The sequence below is a fragment of the Gobio gobio genome, assembly GCF_949357685.1.
Source record: "Gobio gobio genome assembly, chromosome: 21".
NCBI lineage: Eukaryota > Metazoa > Chordata > Actinopteri > Cypriniformes > Gobionidae > Gobio > Gobio gobio.
The window spans coordinates 26,854,823-26,867,286 of NC_137117.1; the positions used below are offsets into that span (position 1 = coordinate 26,854,823).

The following is a 12,464-nucleotide window of genomic DNA, read 5'->3' on the forward strand; positions in this document are numbered from 1 at the left end:
ATTGTCTTGAATACACTCAGTGTTACAGGCTGACCTGTGTAACAGATCGCGCCCTGACCCTTCTGCAACATCCCTTAAATACTCAGACCAAGACTCTTTCAAATTTGCATTAATCAAGTCCTGTAGACTTGTAATTTACATCTTATTGAGGACAGGAGGTAAAGACCAATTGGCAGAGGACACACCCACCACAATAAGCTAAATATCTCTGCTCTTAAAACCTTTGTTACCGTAGTTTACTTTTGTGGGAGTGAGACCTTTGTACCAGTCGCACTGAGACGTTTCAAATTATTCCACACATAATACTGTATATAACCCATATAGATTTTGGGTGAATTTCATCATGTGGAGAAGAGATATGAGGGTGAGGGGGATAAAATGTAAATTAAGGTGATTGACTTTGTGTGGCTGAGCCTCGGGTGGGGATGCCACTTTCACAAAAGAGAGTTCAAATGTTAATTCCCCGAAACATCCTTTGTTTTCTCGTTCCTTAGCCCAGACGTCCCAGCATCTTAGAGTCTTACAATAACTGTGTTCTGTCAGAGCCCTGGAGGTTACTGTAAAAGACTCAACATATCCTAAAGCTCTGCAATCCTGATGACATTAAAGAGAATTAAGTGCACACACACACAAGACAGGCTTCCCAGAAAATGTGCCTGCCAATATAGTGCACAACTTAGTGCTAAATCCATAAATAAATATGATTAATATAAGCTGTCTTTTTCACATAAGCTACATCTCATTAGACTGTAACATCCCCTTTGCTCCCTATGATGGAGCGAGAAGACTTCTAATGCAAAATCAAACTCTATATAGCAGCGAGCGACTGCTTTGCCTCTCAATGTCAACCGCTGTGTGGCTCCATACTAGAGATATCATGAGTGTAAGAGAGTTTGTGTTTCAAAGATTATAGGTGGAACAAACATATTTATTTAGTCATGTGGACAGACAAGCTTAGAAAAAGAGAAAACATGCATCCCCTTGATTTTATAAAGTAGTATTTTGTGTGTGAGAGCCTGAGCAGGTAATAACACACCAGGTGGACAGCATTGCAATTACTGCAGCAAAACACTGACAGCAATTACAGCTGCTGCAATTCAATGGTGCTGAGCTGGTCTGCAAAGCAAGGAAAATCAAGAGTGTAATGATCAACAAATTAAAATGAACATGTTGCAGAAAATCTTTCTTCCTGTTAATGATGCGCACAAAAGCAACCGTAGGAAAAAAGGAAAACCTTACAGGTCTAAGAAGGTGCAGAGTGCAGACGTTGTGAATCTGACATCTGTCTTGGTCTATATATAAGAAAATGTTCAGATGGTGTGTAAAGAGAAGTGTGAAAGTTTGAGAACATATTGAAAATGTAAAATGTATTATATAAAACAGTGGTTCTCCACATGTTTGACTTTAAGGCCCACATCCATTCTGTGCATGTACAAGAAGTTTCAATGTAAATATGGGAAAACTTGAGTATAAACACAGACATTTTGTAAAGGCTTTTTAAAGCTTTTTTTTATTGTTTCACACATGAAAGTTTTCTTTATGTATTTACTTCATTTGCAAACGTCAATTTATAACACTTTATAATTTGTTAAAAGCAAGAGACTTTTGGTAGTTACTTTATAAGTAAAATAAATGGACCCACTTTATATTAGGTGGCCTTAACTACTATGTAACATTTTAATTAATAATTTGATACAATGCACTTATTGTGTACATACATGTTTTTACATTGTACTTACATAAAAAAAATACCTGCATGTAATTACATCTGTAATTAATTTCTGTAGTTGCATTTGTAATTACACAGTTGACACTTCCCTTACAACTAACCCTAGCCTTAAACTTACCCATACCACCACACCTGTCCCTAACCCTACCCGTATCCCACCTCAATATCAGCAAAGGGGTTTTGCAATACAATTTGAACACAGTAAGTACATTGTACTTATTTTTTGATGAAAGTACATAGTAGTCAAGGCCACCTAATATAAAGTGGGGCCAAATAAATATATACTTCATAAGATACTGTATCACAATTCCTGATATAAGATTGCTAGGATCTGCACAAACTCAACTCCATAAAAGATCTATTAGAGGGCAGTAGTTATAAGGATGAAACGCTGGGTCTCCCGTTTCAAGCTTACGCTGCATGAGCAGCTTAATTCACTGCTACAGTGCCTGCGGTTCTCTCACATTGCTCCATCGCTCCATCTTCCAGGCGCTCTCAAAAAAAGCTAACTGCACTTTCTTTAAATATGAATTCATACAGCCTGGCCTTTTACTGGGCAGACCTGGAGGGGACAGCCAGTCCGTCAGCACTACTGAACAGAACAAAAGAACATACTAAATCAATTTTAATTTTAATTTAGATACGAGGTATGGGTAGGGTCTACAGTGTAATTATAAATGTAATTACAATTCATTACAGATTACATAGTAACATGCAGGTTTTTTTTCTCAAATATAAGTACAATGTAAGTACACAATAAGTGCATTGTATCAAATGATCTACATGTTAGTGCATAGTAGTTAGATATATTGTTTCGTCATAATCGTGCAGCCCTAGTTACACTTCATATATAGTAAGTCTGCATATTTTATCTCCTCATACTGTTACATATGATCAGTTTGAATAGAATCACTTATTCAGCTCAAATGCACAGCATTTATGCAGGATTTAGCACTTTTCACAAAGCTTTGACAAAAAGCAAAAAAGCTAAAGAACCCACACAAAAACCGACCTTGACCTTGAGAGATACTAAGAATCCATGCTTCACCTTGAACAGGAGATATAAATTGAATACAAAAGCAACTTTCATATAAAGGAAAGACAAAAATGCGATTGAATCTATTCCATTTGAGGCAGCTTTATAGCACCGTCTAATCCAGGCCCAGTGAACCATGTCTTATGGGTCTTCTTTAGCTCAGTATCGGCCTGCAGAAAGCCCTTTTTCTAAAATATGATTATCCCAGTTAGTCTGATGTATCGAGATTATGCCGGACTGCAGGATGTGTTAAAGGGTTAGTTCACCCAAAAATGAAAATTCTGTCATTAATTACTCACCCTCATGTCGTTGGACACCCGTAAGACCTCCGTTCATATTCGGAACACAAATGAAGATATTTTAGTTGAAAGCTGATGGCTGAGAAAGGCTTCAGATAGGCCTCCATTGGCATTCAGTACATTGACACTTCCAAGATCCATGAAAGGCACTTAAAACGTCGTTACAAAGTCTATCTCACCACAGTGGCTCTACAATAATCATACAATGCGACGACAATAGTTTTTGTGCGCAAAAAAAAATCAAAATAACACCTTTATCCAACTTGTTCTTGTCTTCCGTGTGCGCCTCCACGACGCATGCGCGAGAATATGACGTAGCGCCGGTGTTCGGGAATCGATGAAATACACACTTAAGCTCCATTTTGAGCACTACGCCGAGACCTAAAGCACGATCAATGTAGAATCCAACAGCTTAGACACGCGCGTCTTCCTCTGCTCGTAAACAAATCGCTTCTGGGTCATATGTCCGAACGCCGGATCTGCGTCATATTCTCGCGCATGCGTCGTGGAGGCATACACGGAAGTCGAGAACAAGTTGGATAAAGGTGTTATTTTGATTTTTTTTTGCGCACAAAAACTATTGTCGTCGCATTGTATGATTATTGTAGAGCCACTGTGGTGAGATAGACTTTGTAACGACGTTTTAAGTGCCTTTCATGGATCTTGGAAGTGTCAATGTACTGAATGCCAATGGAGGCCTGTGTGAAGCCTTTCTCAGCCATCAGCTTTCAACTAAAATATCTTCATTTGTGTTCCGAATATGAACGGAGGTCTTACGGGTGTCCAACGACATGAGGGTGAGTAATTAATGACAGAATTTTCATTTTTGGGTGAACTAACCCTTTAATGCACTTATTCTCCTACTATTACTTCTTTCTTCCATTGAAGTGTTAGATGCTCTTTGGATCGTTCTCAAATGTGGTTTATGTAGCTCGAGTGCTGCTGCATTAAAATGAGAACATAAATACAAAGACATGAAATTGACCCTCACTATATGTGCATTTATGTATAACCTAGGCTACATTATAGATATTCATGTTTAATCCAGAGTAAATTCCCCTAAGGGGAAATACCGCACAAAAAATAAAAGGGAAACACGGAAGGAAAAACAAAGAGACAGAATGAGCGGCGGCCTTTAATTGAAGAGGAAGTAGAGCAGAAAAGAGGCCTGCCTCATTAGTTCTGCAGGACAGAGACAAAGAGACATCGTCAGAGGCATGGGCTTTAACTCCCTCCTGCTCTGCACTTAATTAGTTATTAATTATTACTCTTGTAGGTTAAAAGATTACATTCAAGTCCAGGAGTCTAGGGATGACAGCTAAATTGCATTGTGCTGCTATCAGACTACGGTGGGATTCTGGGACAAACAGTGAATCACAGCAGGACTGGATGTCTTAAATCCATAAAAGTGAGGGTTATAAATAAGTTATTCTATGAAAATTGAACTTGACAAATGAACTCACTAGTCCTGTCTTTGACAAAGACATACAGTAGCAGCACATGTGATGTCAAGTTGATGTGCAATTTCTGCCATCTGGTGGACTCAATTGGCACAACAGTCCAAACGGGTCTGCTTGTAGAAGCCAAACTACACATGATGAAGTTGATGATGGATTTAGTGAATAAATAGACCAATATGTATGACCTGAGAGCATGTGGTAGCAGGTAGAAAATAGACAACTGCCTTCAATTCAGCAACAACATGCCAGTCTGAAAAATGGCAGTCACTGGAAAATAGTACAACATAAAATGTACAGGTAAATTAGTAATGATTTATGATTGAAGTGGTAGCACTTCATAATAAGATTTGATTCATTAACATTAATTAATACATACAGTAGGTATAATGAACTAACATTTACAGCATTTATTTATCTAAGTTTGATTAATGTTATATTAAAATTTTATAAATGAGCATTATTTAATGTATTATAATGCATTATTTAATTACAAACACAGAACATCTTATATTAACAACGATTTATAAATGCTGTAAAACATGAACTGCTGTAAAGTTAATAAATGAGACCTTAATGCAAAATGTTATCATTAACCTTAACCAAGATTAATAATAAATAATGTCATACAACTGGTTAGTTCTCTATACCTATAATGAATTCACTTATGTTAATGAATTGAACCTCAAAGTGCTCCCACTGCAACATTAAAACAAAGTGTCACTTACAAAAACACTTAACATTTCTACCTCATTTCTGATGGATATATTGATATGTCTGGTCTGTTGATGAAGGGACAGTCATGTGAAGACCTTAGCACTATACCAGCAGGCCACCATGGGACCAATGCCTTCCCAAAAGCAAAGCACTTAATCCAAGTCACACAGCTGGTCCAGACCCGCCTCCAGTCTCTGCTTAACACTTGCTATTCTCTCCGTGTGACAGACACACACAACACGGGCCAAAACAGACTCCATTACACCTCCAAAGTGACAACCAATAGACTAATAGACCAAGAGGTACGATGTATGCAAAATGATGACCAGCTTTGATAGACTTTAAGAACGGTTAAAAACAGTGTTGTAATTGTTAACTAAAACGGTAACACTTTACAATTAGGTTCCGTTTGTTAACATTATATTGAACTACTTTAGAGAACACGGACTAATAATGAAAAAGTATCCTAGTATCCATTTACTTATACATTAAAAGTATCTCTATTATTTAATGGACCTGAGCTAACATCAACTAACAATGAACATTTTTATTAACTATAACATTAACAAATATTAATAAATACTGTAACAAACTATTATTTATTGCTCGTTGTAAGTTAATGTTAGATAATGAATTAAAGAATGTAAATTAATGGGACATTATTGTGAAGTGTTACCACCAAAACTATTATAAAGTAATTTTTGACAGTTGAAAAAGCTGAAATAAAATAGAATGTAATATTAGAAAGAAAAAAAAACAACGATATTGAAAAATTGTTGCCTTGTCAATTAACTTAAGTTAAAGTACTTAAAACTATAAAAGACCAAAAGCACATAAAAAACTGACAAAAAATGTAATTCAAATGAAAAATAAAAGCTAATTCAAAATACTATTAAGTAAAATATCCTAAATGAACACTGGTTTGAAGACCAAGACCATATCTTTTCAAATAATTATCAGCCTCATCATCAATCATCGAGCTAATCATCATTTGTGAAACTCAATCCCAAACTACAAAGCAAGACTTGCATCCTCTCTGGCCCTTACCTGTACCTCATGCCAGTCTGGAAGGAGATGGACTCCTGTAGCGACACTCCATTGGTCCTCAGAAAGTCCTCCAGGTTTTTGAACTGGGCGGCCGCCCGTACCTCTCGCAGACTCCTAATCTCACCCAGTTCCCCCCCACCCTGCCGCAAAGGGTACAGGCCCTGGTCAGACAGGTAGCGGTCGATGTCGCTCCGCATGCTTTCGCTGAAGGACAGGGACAGCATCTTGCTGCTGCTAATGCTGCTGCTCCTTCGCACGCTGTTCCCTGGCGGTCCATTCTTGGGGATCTGCAGGGGTTCGGAGGGGACACTAGGTTGGCGACTGAGGCGGGGGCCGGAGTGCCCGACCCGCAACTCAGTCAGACTGCTTCTGTGAGTTCCAAACATGCCCTGCGTCCAGGTGACAGGGTCTCACAGACACAAGAGTGAAGCGAGTTGCATGACAGAGACCAGCAGACTGTTGCAGGTCAGAGCCTTTGCTTTAAATAGCACCCGCCGCCCATAGCAATCAACACCGTACTCAAACGTCCATGCACTGCATTCAGGAGGTCACCCTCCCAGCCCCTCTTCCCCTGTGGGACTCAAATACAATGACAAATTTAAACCGGACGATCTTCGTACAATAATTCAGGTGCTCACAAAATGGGACTTTTTTTTCTTTCATACACATGCATGATCAAGCAACAGATATGAGTGGACATTCAGGCATGCGTGAAGAATGTTTGCGTGAGGCCTCGCAGTTGCTCTGGAGAAACCCGAATGCCTCTATCCAGCATCCAGTCTGTTAAATCAGCCTCCTAAGGTATGACAGTCAAAAAATAGACTGGCACGGACCCCAACAAAGGCCCGAATCCTAAAAGCATACATGATGTACTTTTCTCTTGTAAGATAGCACAGAGGCCTAAATATCAAATGTGTCTATACTGTATGGATGTTTCTTCAACTTTGTCCCTGTGGTTGATTTTTATTCAAATGAACTTACATTTTTTCTTTTTTTCTTTTTGTCATGAAGATTACACAAAAATCATTCATCACTTATTTTTGTTACCTGTTTATTTACAGATTTTATTTCAATACCCCCAGGGCCAGACTTTCAAACTTAAACTATTAAAATCTGCCATAAAATATTAATTATAATATGTTCAAAATGATTCCAAGTAGTGAAATGAACATTCAGTTGTGGTCAGAATTATTGGAAATATGATCAAATATGATATGGCTGTAAAAATAAATCATCATTGTTTATCCTTTTGATCTATAATTAAAAAAAAATGCTAAAATCAAACCTTTCATTAAAGTAAAAGAATTGAAAGGGGAGGGGGGGGGGGGGGGTAAATCACATTATGAAATAAATGCTTTTCTCCACAATACGTTGGCCATAATAATCATCACCCTTTTATCAAATACTATTTACAACCTCCTTTTGCCAATATAACAGCTCTGAGTCTTCTCCTATAATGCCTGATGAGTTTGGAGAACACCTGACAAAAGATCAGAGACCATTCCTCCATACAGAATCTCTCCAGATCCTTCTGATGTTTGCTTTGGATAGTTGTCCTGATGGAAGATCCACGGCCCGTCAGGTTCAGATTTTTTATCTGTTAGTATTTGCAAGAATTCATGATACCATGTATCAGAACAAGATGTCCAGGACCTCCAGCAAAAAAAAAAAATAGGCCCGCAATATTAAAGATCCAGCAGTATTTTTAACCGTGGACATGGGGTACTTTTTATCCCTGTTTGCACCAAACCCATCTGGTGGGATTGCTGCCAAAAAGCTCTTTTTTGTTTTGTTTTATCTGACCACAAAACCAGGTCCCTTTTGAAGTTCCAGTCATGTCTGGCAACTGAATATGCTGGAGTTTGTTTTTTGGATGAACGAGGAGGATTTTTCTTGAAACCCTCCCAAAAACCCTCAATGCTTTAGCTATTTTCTTACAGCCACTTACTATTTTGTGAAGCTCATCAATCTTTTGCTGCACATCAGAACTATATTCTTTGGTTTTACTCATTGTGATGAATGATTAAGAGGATTTGGCCTTTGTGTTTCCTCATATTTATACTCCTGAAAAGAAGTCATAGCTGGACAATTTCATAATGTGATTTACCCCCCACTTTCAATTCTTTTACTTCAATGAAAGGTTAGATTTTTTTTTTTTCTGCGATTTTTTTTTCAAAAGGATAAACATTGCAGATTGATTTGTACAGCCATCTTTGATCATATTTACCAGGGGTGCCAATAATTCTGACCACAACTGTAATAGATTTTAATATGTATTGTGTAAATAAAAATTATTTTAAAAAAATTATAAGTTGTTATAAATGATTAGAATTTTATTACTGGCTTTTTGCAGTGGTGTCTTTCAACTACACAGAATCATTTTTGCCCCGATACATTTTTGTAATGTTAGTGTACTTGTTGGTTACCAAAGAGACCACATGGTTAATAAAGAGCATGATAGTGAAAAGAATAAAAAAAATTAGTAAAAAAAAAAAAAAAAAAAAAAGAACAAGTTAAGTGTTCTGATGCTGCTTATCTTTGCCTTTGATTTTTTTTATAAAATAGTGTGCAATTTTCATGAGGCATGCTAAAAATAGTCAAACAATACCAACACTGACTGGTGATGACAAAATACACCAGAAATCCTTTTAAAATGATATACGAGAACTCCTCGTGCAAAGAACTGGATCCCTAGAACATATTTTAATAATTGACTCAACAAACATCCACGTAACATCATTAAAAATAGATGGTTTATTGTAAGTAATTATGACAGTTAACTTCAAAAGCAGAACATTTCCTCAGAATCTACACCGGTCACAAAATGCCAATAGTGTAACTGAGAACAGGGCGGCATCTATGGCCCATGTACTGTATACAATCATGCTTGTTCATTTCAAATTATTTGAAACCACATCTCATGAGAATTTCTAGTTCTGTTCCAAAATGACTCTTCTTCCATCATAAAAGTAGCATCAGATCTCACCAAATCGATCAAGAAAGAGATCAAATCTACATATTGTAGACCACATCTACTACAACAAATAAAACCTCTGCTCATTCTCCACAGCTTAGTTTACCAGGCAAAAGCTCTACAGTGAGCAGAAAGTGACTCAGTAGGAGGCAAACCAGCCTTCTTTACTCTCATAACTAAAACATTATGGTGCAGTAGCTTACAGCAGACCAAGACAATATGTGAATCTAAGCCCTGCTCTCTGTTTCCACATCATACTGATGCCTCTAACTTGTGAGCGGACTGTGGGCATGAGCAGGATCACCATGCAACATCACCCCAAGCGGGACCCATGTTCAGTTAAAGTACCAGACTTGTACTTACCCGGTTCCTCGGAGGGCGAGTCACGTACGGATTTTGCACTACACTGCTCATCTGATAACTTAATGGTGGTCCACACACTAAAAAAGACTAGTTTTCCTCCTTAAACTGAGTGTCTTTCTAACATGAGCCCTAGCAATTAGTGAACAGAAAAAAAGCTCCACCCCCCGAAAACATCAGACACCACCCACTTTGGCGAATGTCACAGAGAATGTTTTGAGCACCTATCGCTGTGCGAGAATGCTCTGCAAGCATGAATTATTCAGGACAACTTTTGCTCTAAAAGCCTTTGATGTTGTACCACAAGAAAGTGTACTAAAAGCCATTTTTGCTTGTTCTCCGTTTCATACGTGCATAAAATGTACAACCCAGCTATCCAAAGCAAAATGAAGAAGAAAAAGCATTGCATATTACCTTGTTAGTGGTATAGGGAGGAAATAAAAAAATCTAATCAAATATTTGTTTTATGTAGACATGGGTAACTTCTGCACACGTAGGATAAACTCGAAATGTGTTGCACGGGTATATTTGTTGCAATAGCCAATACTTTTATGCCAAAAATCATTAGGATATTAAGTAAAGATCATGTTCCATGAAGATATTTTGTAAATTTTCTACCGTAAATATATATTAAAAAATATTAGTAGTATTAATATGCATCAAGGACTTCATTTGGACAATTTTAAAGGCAATTTTCTCTATATTTAGTGTAAACTTGACCCTTATGACTGGTTTTGTGGTCCAGGGTCACAAATAAGATGCTACAATTATTTAATAACAAAAATGTCACACAAGTCATAAAGAAGTGATATGAGGCTGTGCAAATATTACTCCTTGTTGTTTTCAGGCACAGATGTTCTGCTTTAGTTAATGATGACAATAGATTCAGGTACATAGGGATGCGAATAACATGCTGGAGAGAGAGAGAGAAAGGTTGAGATTACGTATTCGAATGGAAGTCAAACCCAGCAGACCGTAAACTTGTCCATACAGTAGATGGTGAGTGCTATTCTCAGCTGGCCATTACAACAGGAAACACATTAGCTTTTAACGTGTAAGCACAGTAGCTTATTTGCTCTTCTGTTAATTACAGTTCTCCATACCGGGCAACTTTGACATTGCTGCAAACGTTGCCGTTTCCTTCATTTCCCTGTGACTAAAGACTCCAGGCGTGCCTTATAACAGTAGCATCTATTATTTAGCATACACCATTTGCCTGTGATGTCACATCCATTCTAAATATATAACTCGTTTCATAGGCCAGTATGAGTCTGCGTTCCTCCTTTCAGACTGTCTTGTGTGAAACACTACAGAGATTGGTAAGCAAAGGTTCTCAAATGACTCAGCAGGGCTCATTATGAAATAATAAACTACACCTAGGCTTTGTGTAATATGTTCATGTCAGGAATAAGTTAAACAGAGACAGCTACAGCATCACTCCGACAAGATGAAAACAGATAACCTCAGATTCTGTTAGAATAATTATACAGTATTTTGTACACGTTTCCTAAATCACCAAGCGTAGAAGTGATGTAAGCCAAATATTTCGGGGTCAGCAAGATATTTTAATGTTTTTAAAAGAAGTCTTTCTCCAAATACAGTAAAAAAAAAAATATATATTGTATACGTTTTTTTATATATATATTAAAATGTAAATTATTCCTGTGAATTTTCACATGATCCTTCAGAAATTCTATGCTGATTTGGTGCTCAAGAAACAGTTAATAATTATCAATTATCAATGTCGAAACTATGATTTTTTTTTCTTTTTTTTTCAAAATTCTTTGATGAACAGAAAGTTCAAGCATTTTTAAAAAAGAAAATAGAAACGTCTGTACTTTTAATAGGTTATTTTTGTGAATACAATATTTTTTAAATCTTACTGACACTAAACTTTTGAACAGTAATTTAATAACTACATACTATAGTCAATTTTTCAGAAAAAAAAAGCCTTGTATGCCATGTTAGCGCAAATATAATCATATTATACACTGAATACCAAATATAAAAAACTACAAAATACTAAGTTGTATTTTTAAAGCTATATCACCCAGCCTTACAAATGGTTAAAATCTTTGCTGTTAACACAAAAGTTTCATGTTAGGAAGTGGAGAGTTACTGATTTTACAATCTCCACTCCTTGTCCTTGAGCAAGGCACTTAACTCCAGGATACTCCAGGGGGGCCGTCTCTGCATTTTACTGTACTGTATAGAGTTATGGATGAAAGTATTTTATGTAATCTTGTGGAGAGGTGGCTATATTTACACATGAAGGGCAGAGGTACAGTACCTGTAAAACTGCAGCTGCCTCTTTGGACTCCCATAATGAGCTCTGCAGGAACAACAGCGAAAAGATAAAGGAGGAGAATTAGTATGACTTAGTTTGACTTTTTTTTACTTAATTTAGTGGAGGAGCTAAAAAATAATATAAGATACAGTTCACTGGTTATGTATTGGTCAGATGTAGAGCTTTTCATTTATCATTGAACTATGCGCTCTCTTTGAGTGAATTGTCTGTGAGAAGGGTCTGCTCACGTATAGGGGGATCCAGTCTGCCGTGTGGAGAGACGAGCAGGAGAATCTGAGTTTGGTTCAGGGAACATGGAGCCGTGAGGGAGGAGAGACCAGCTGACAGCTCTCACTCAGACTCTCAGCTTCTGTACATAACAGAGAGAAAATATCTATCAGCAATGTAATGTAAAGTTTTACAATAATCACATGCCATTGAAAACTGCTTCTGGACAAGATGGAAATATTTTAAGTAAACACAGGCTATCAAAAGTCTGGTACTGGCAAAAACGTGATACAGTTGAAAGCCAGTAGGTGGCACCACTTACTTATTTTG

The 12,464-nt window shown here is 37.2% G+C and overlaps 1 protein-coding gene across 3 annotated transcripts in view; it reads right to left on the bottom strand.

The window, feature by feature from the left end:
- Positions 1 to 12,464, bottom strand: part of kcnab2b (potassium voltage-gated channel subfamily A regulatory beta subunit 2b) — a 71,700-nt gene that overhangs the window by 43,804 nt on the left and 15,432 nt on the right. Inside the window, exons 2-3 of one of the 3 annotated variants that reach the window (XM_079803071.1) lie at positions 12,155 to 12,276; positions 11,910 to 11,951 (exon numbers count right to left, since the gene is read on the bottom strand). In XM_079803071.1, the coding sequence (XP_079659197.1) occupies positions 11,910 to 11,951; positions 12,155 to 12,222 (110 nt within the window). In that variant the 5' untranslated portion in view covers positions 12,223 to 12,276. Of the gene's footprint in view, positions 1 to 6,285; positions 6,746 to 11,909; positions 11,952 to 12,154; positions 12,277 to 12,464 lie in introns of those variants that run through there. The other 2 variants (XM_079803068.1, XM_079803067.1) reach the window with 2 other exon arrangements.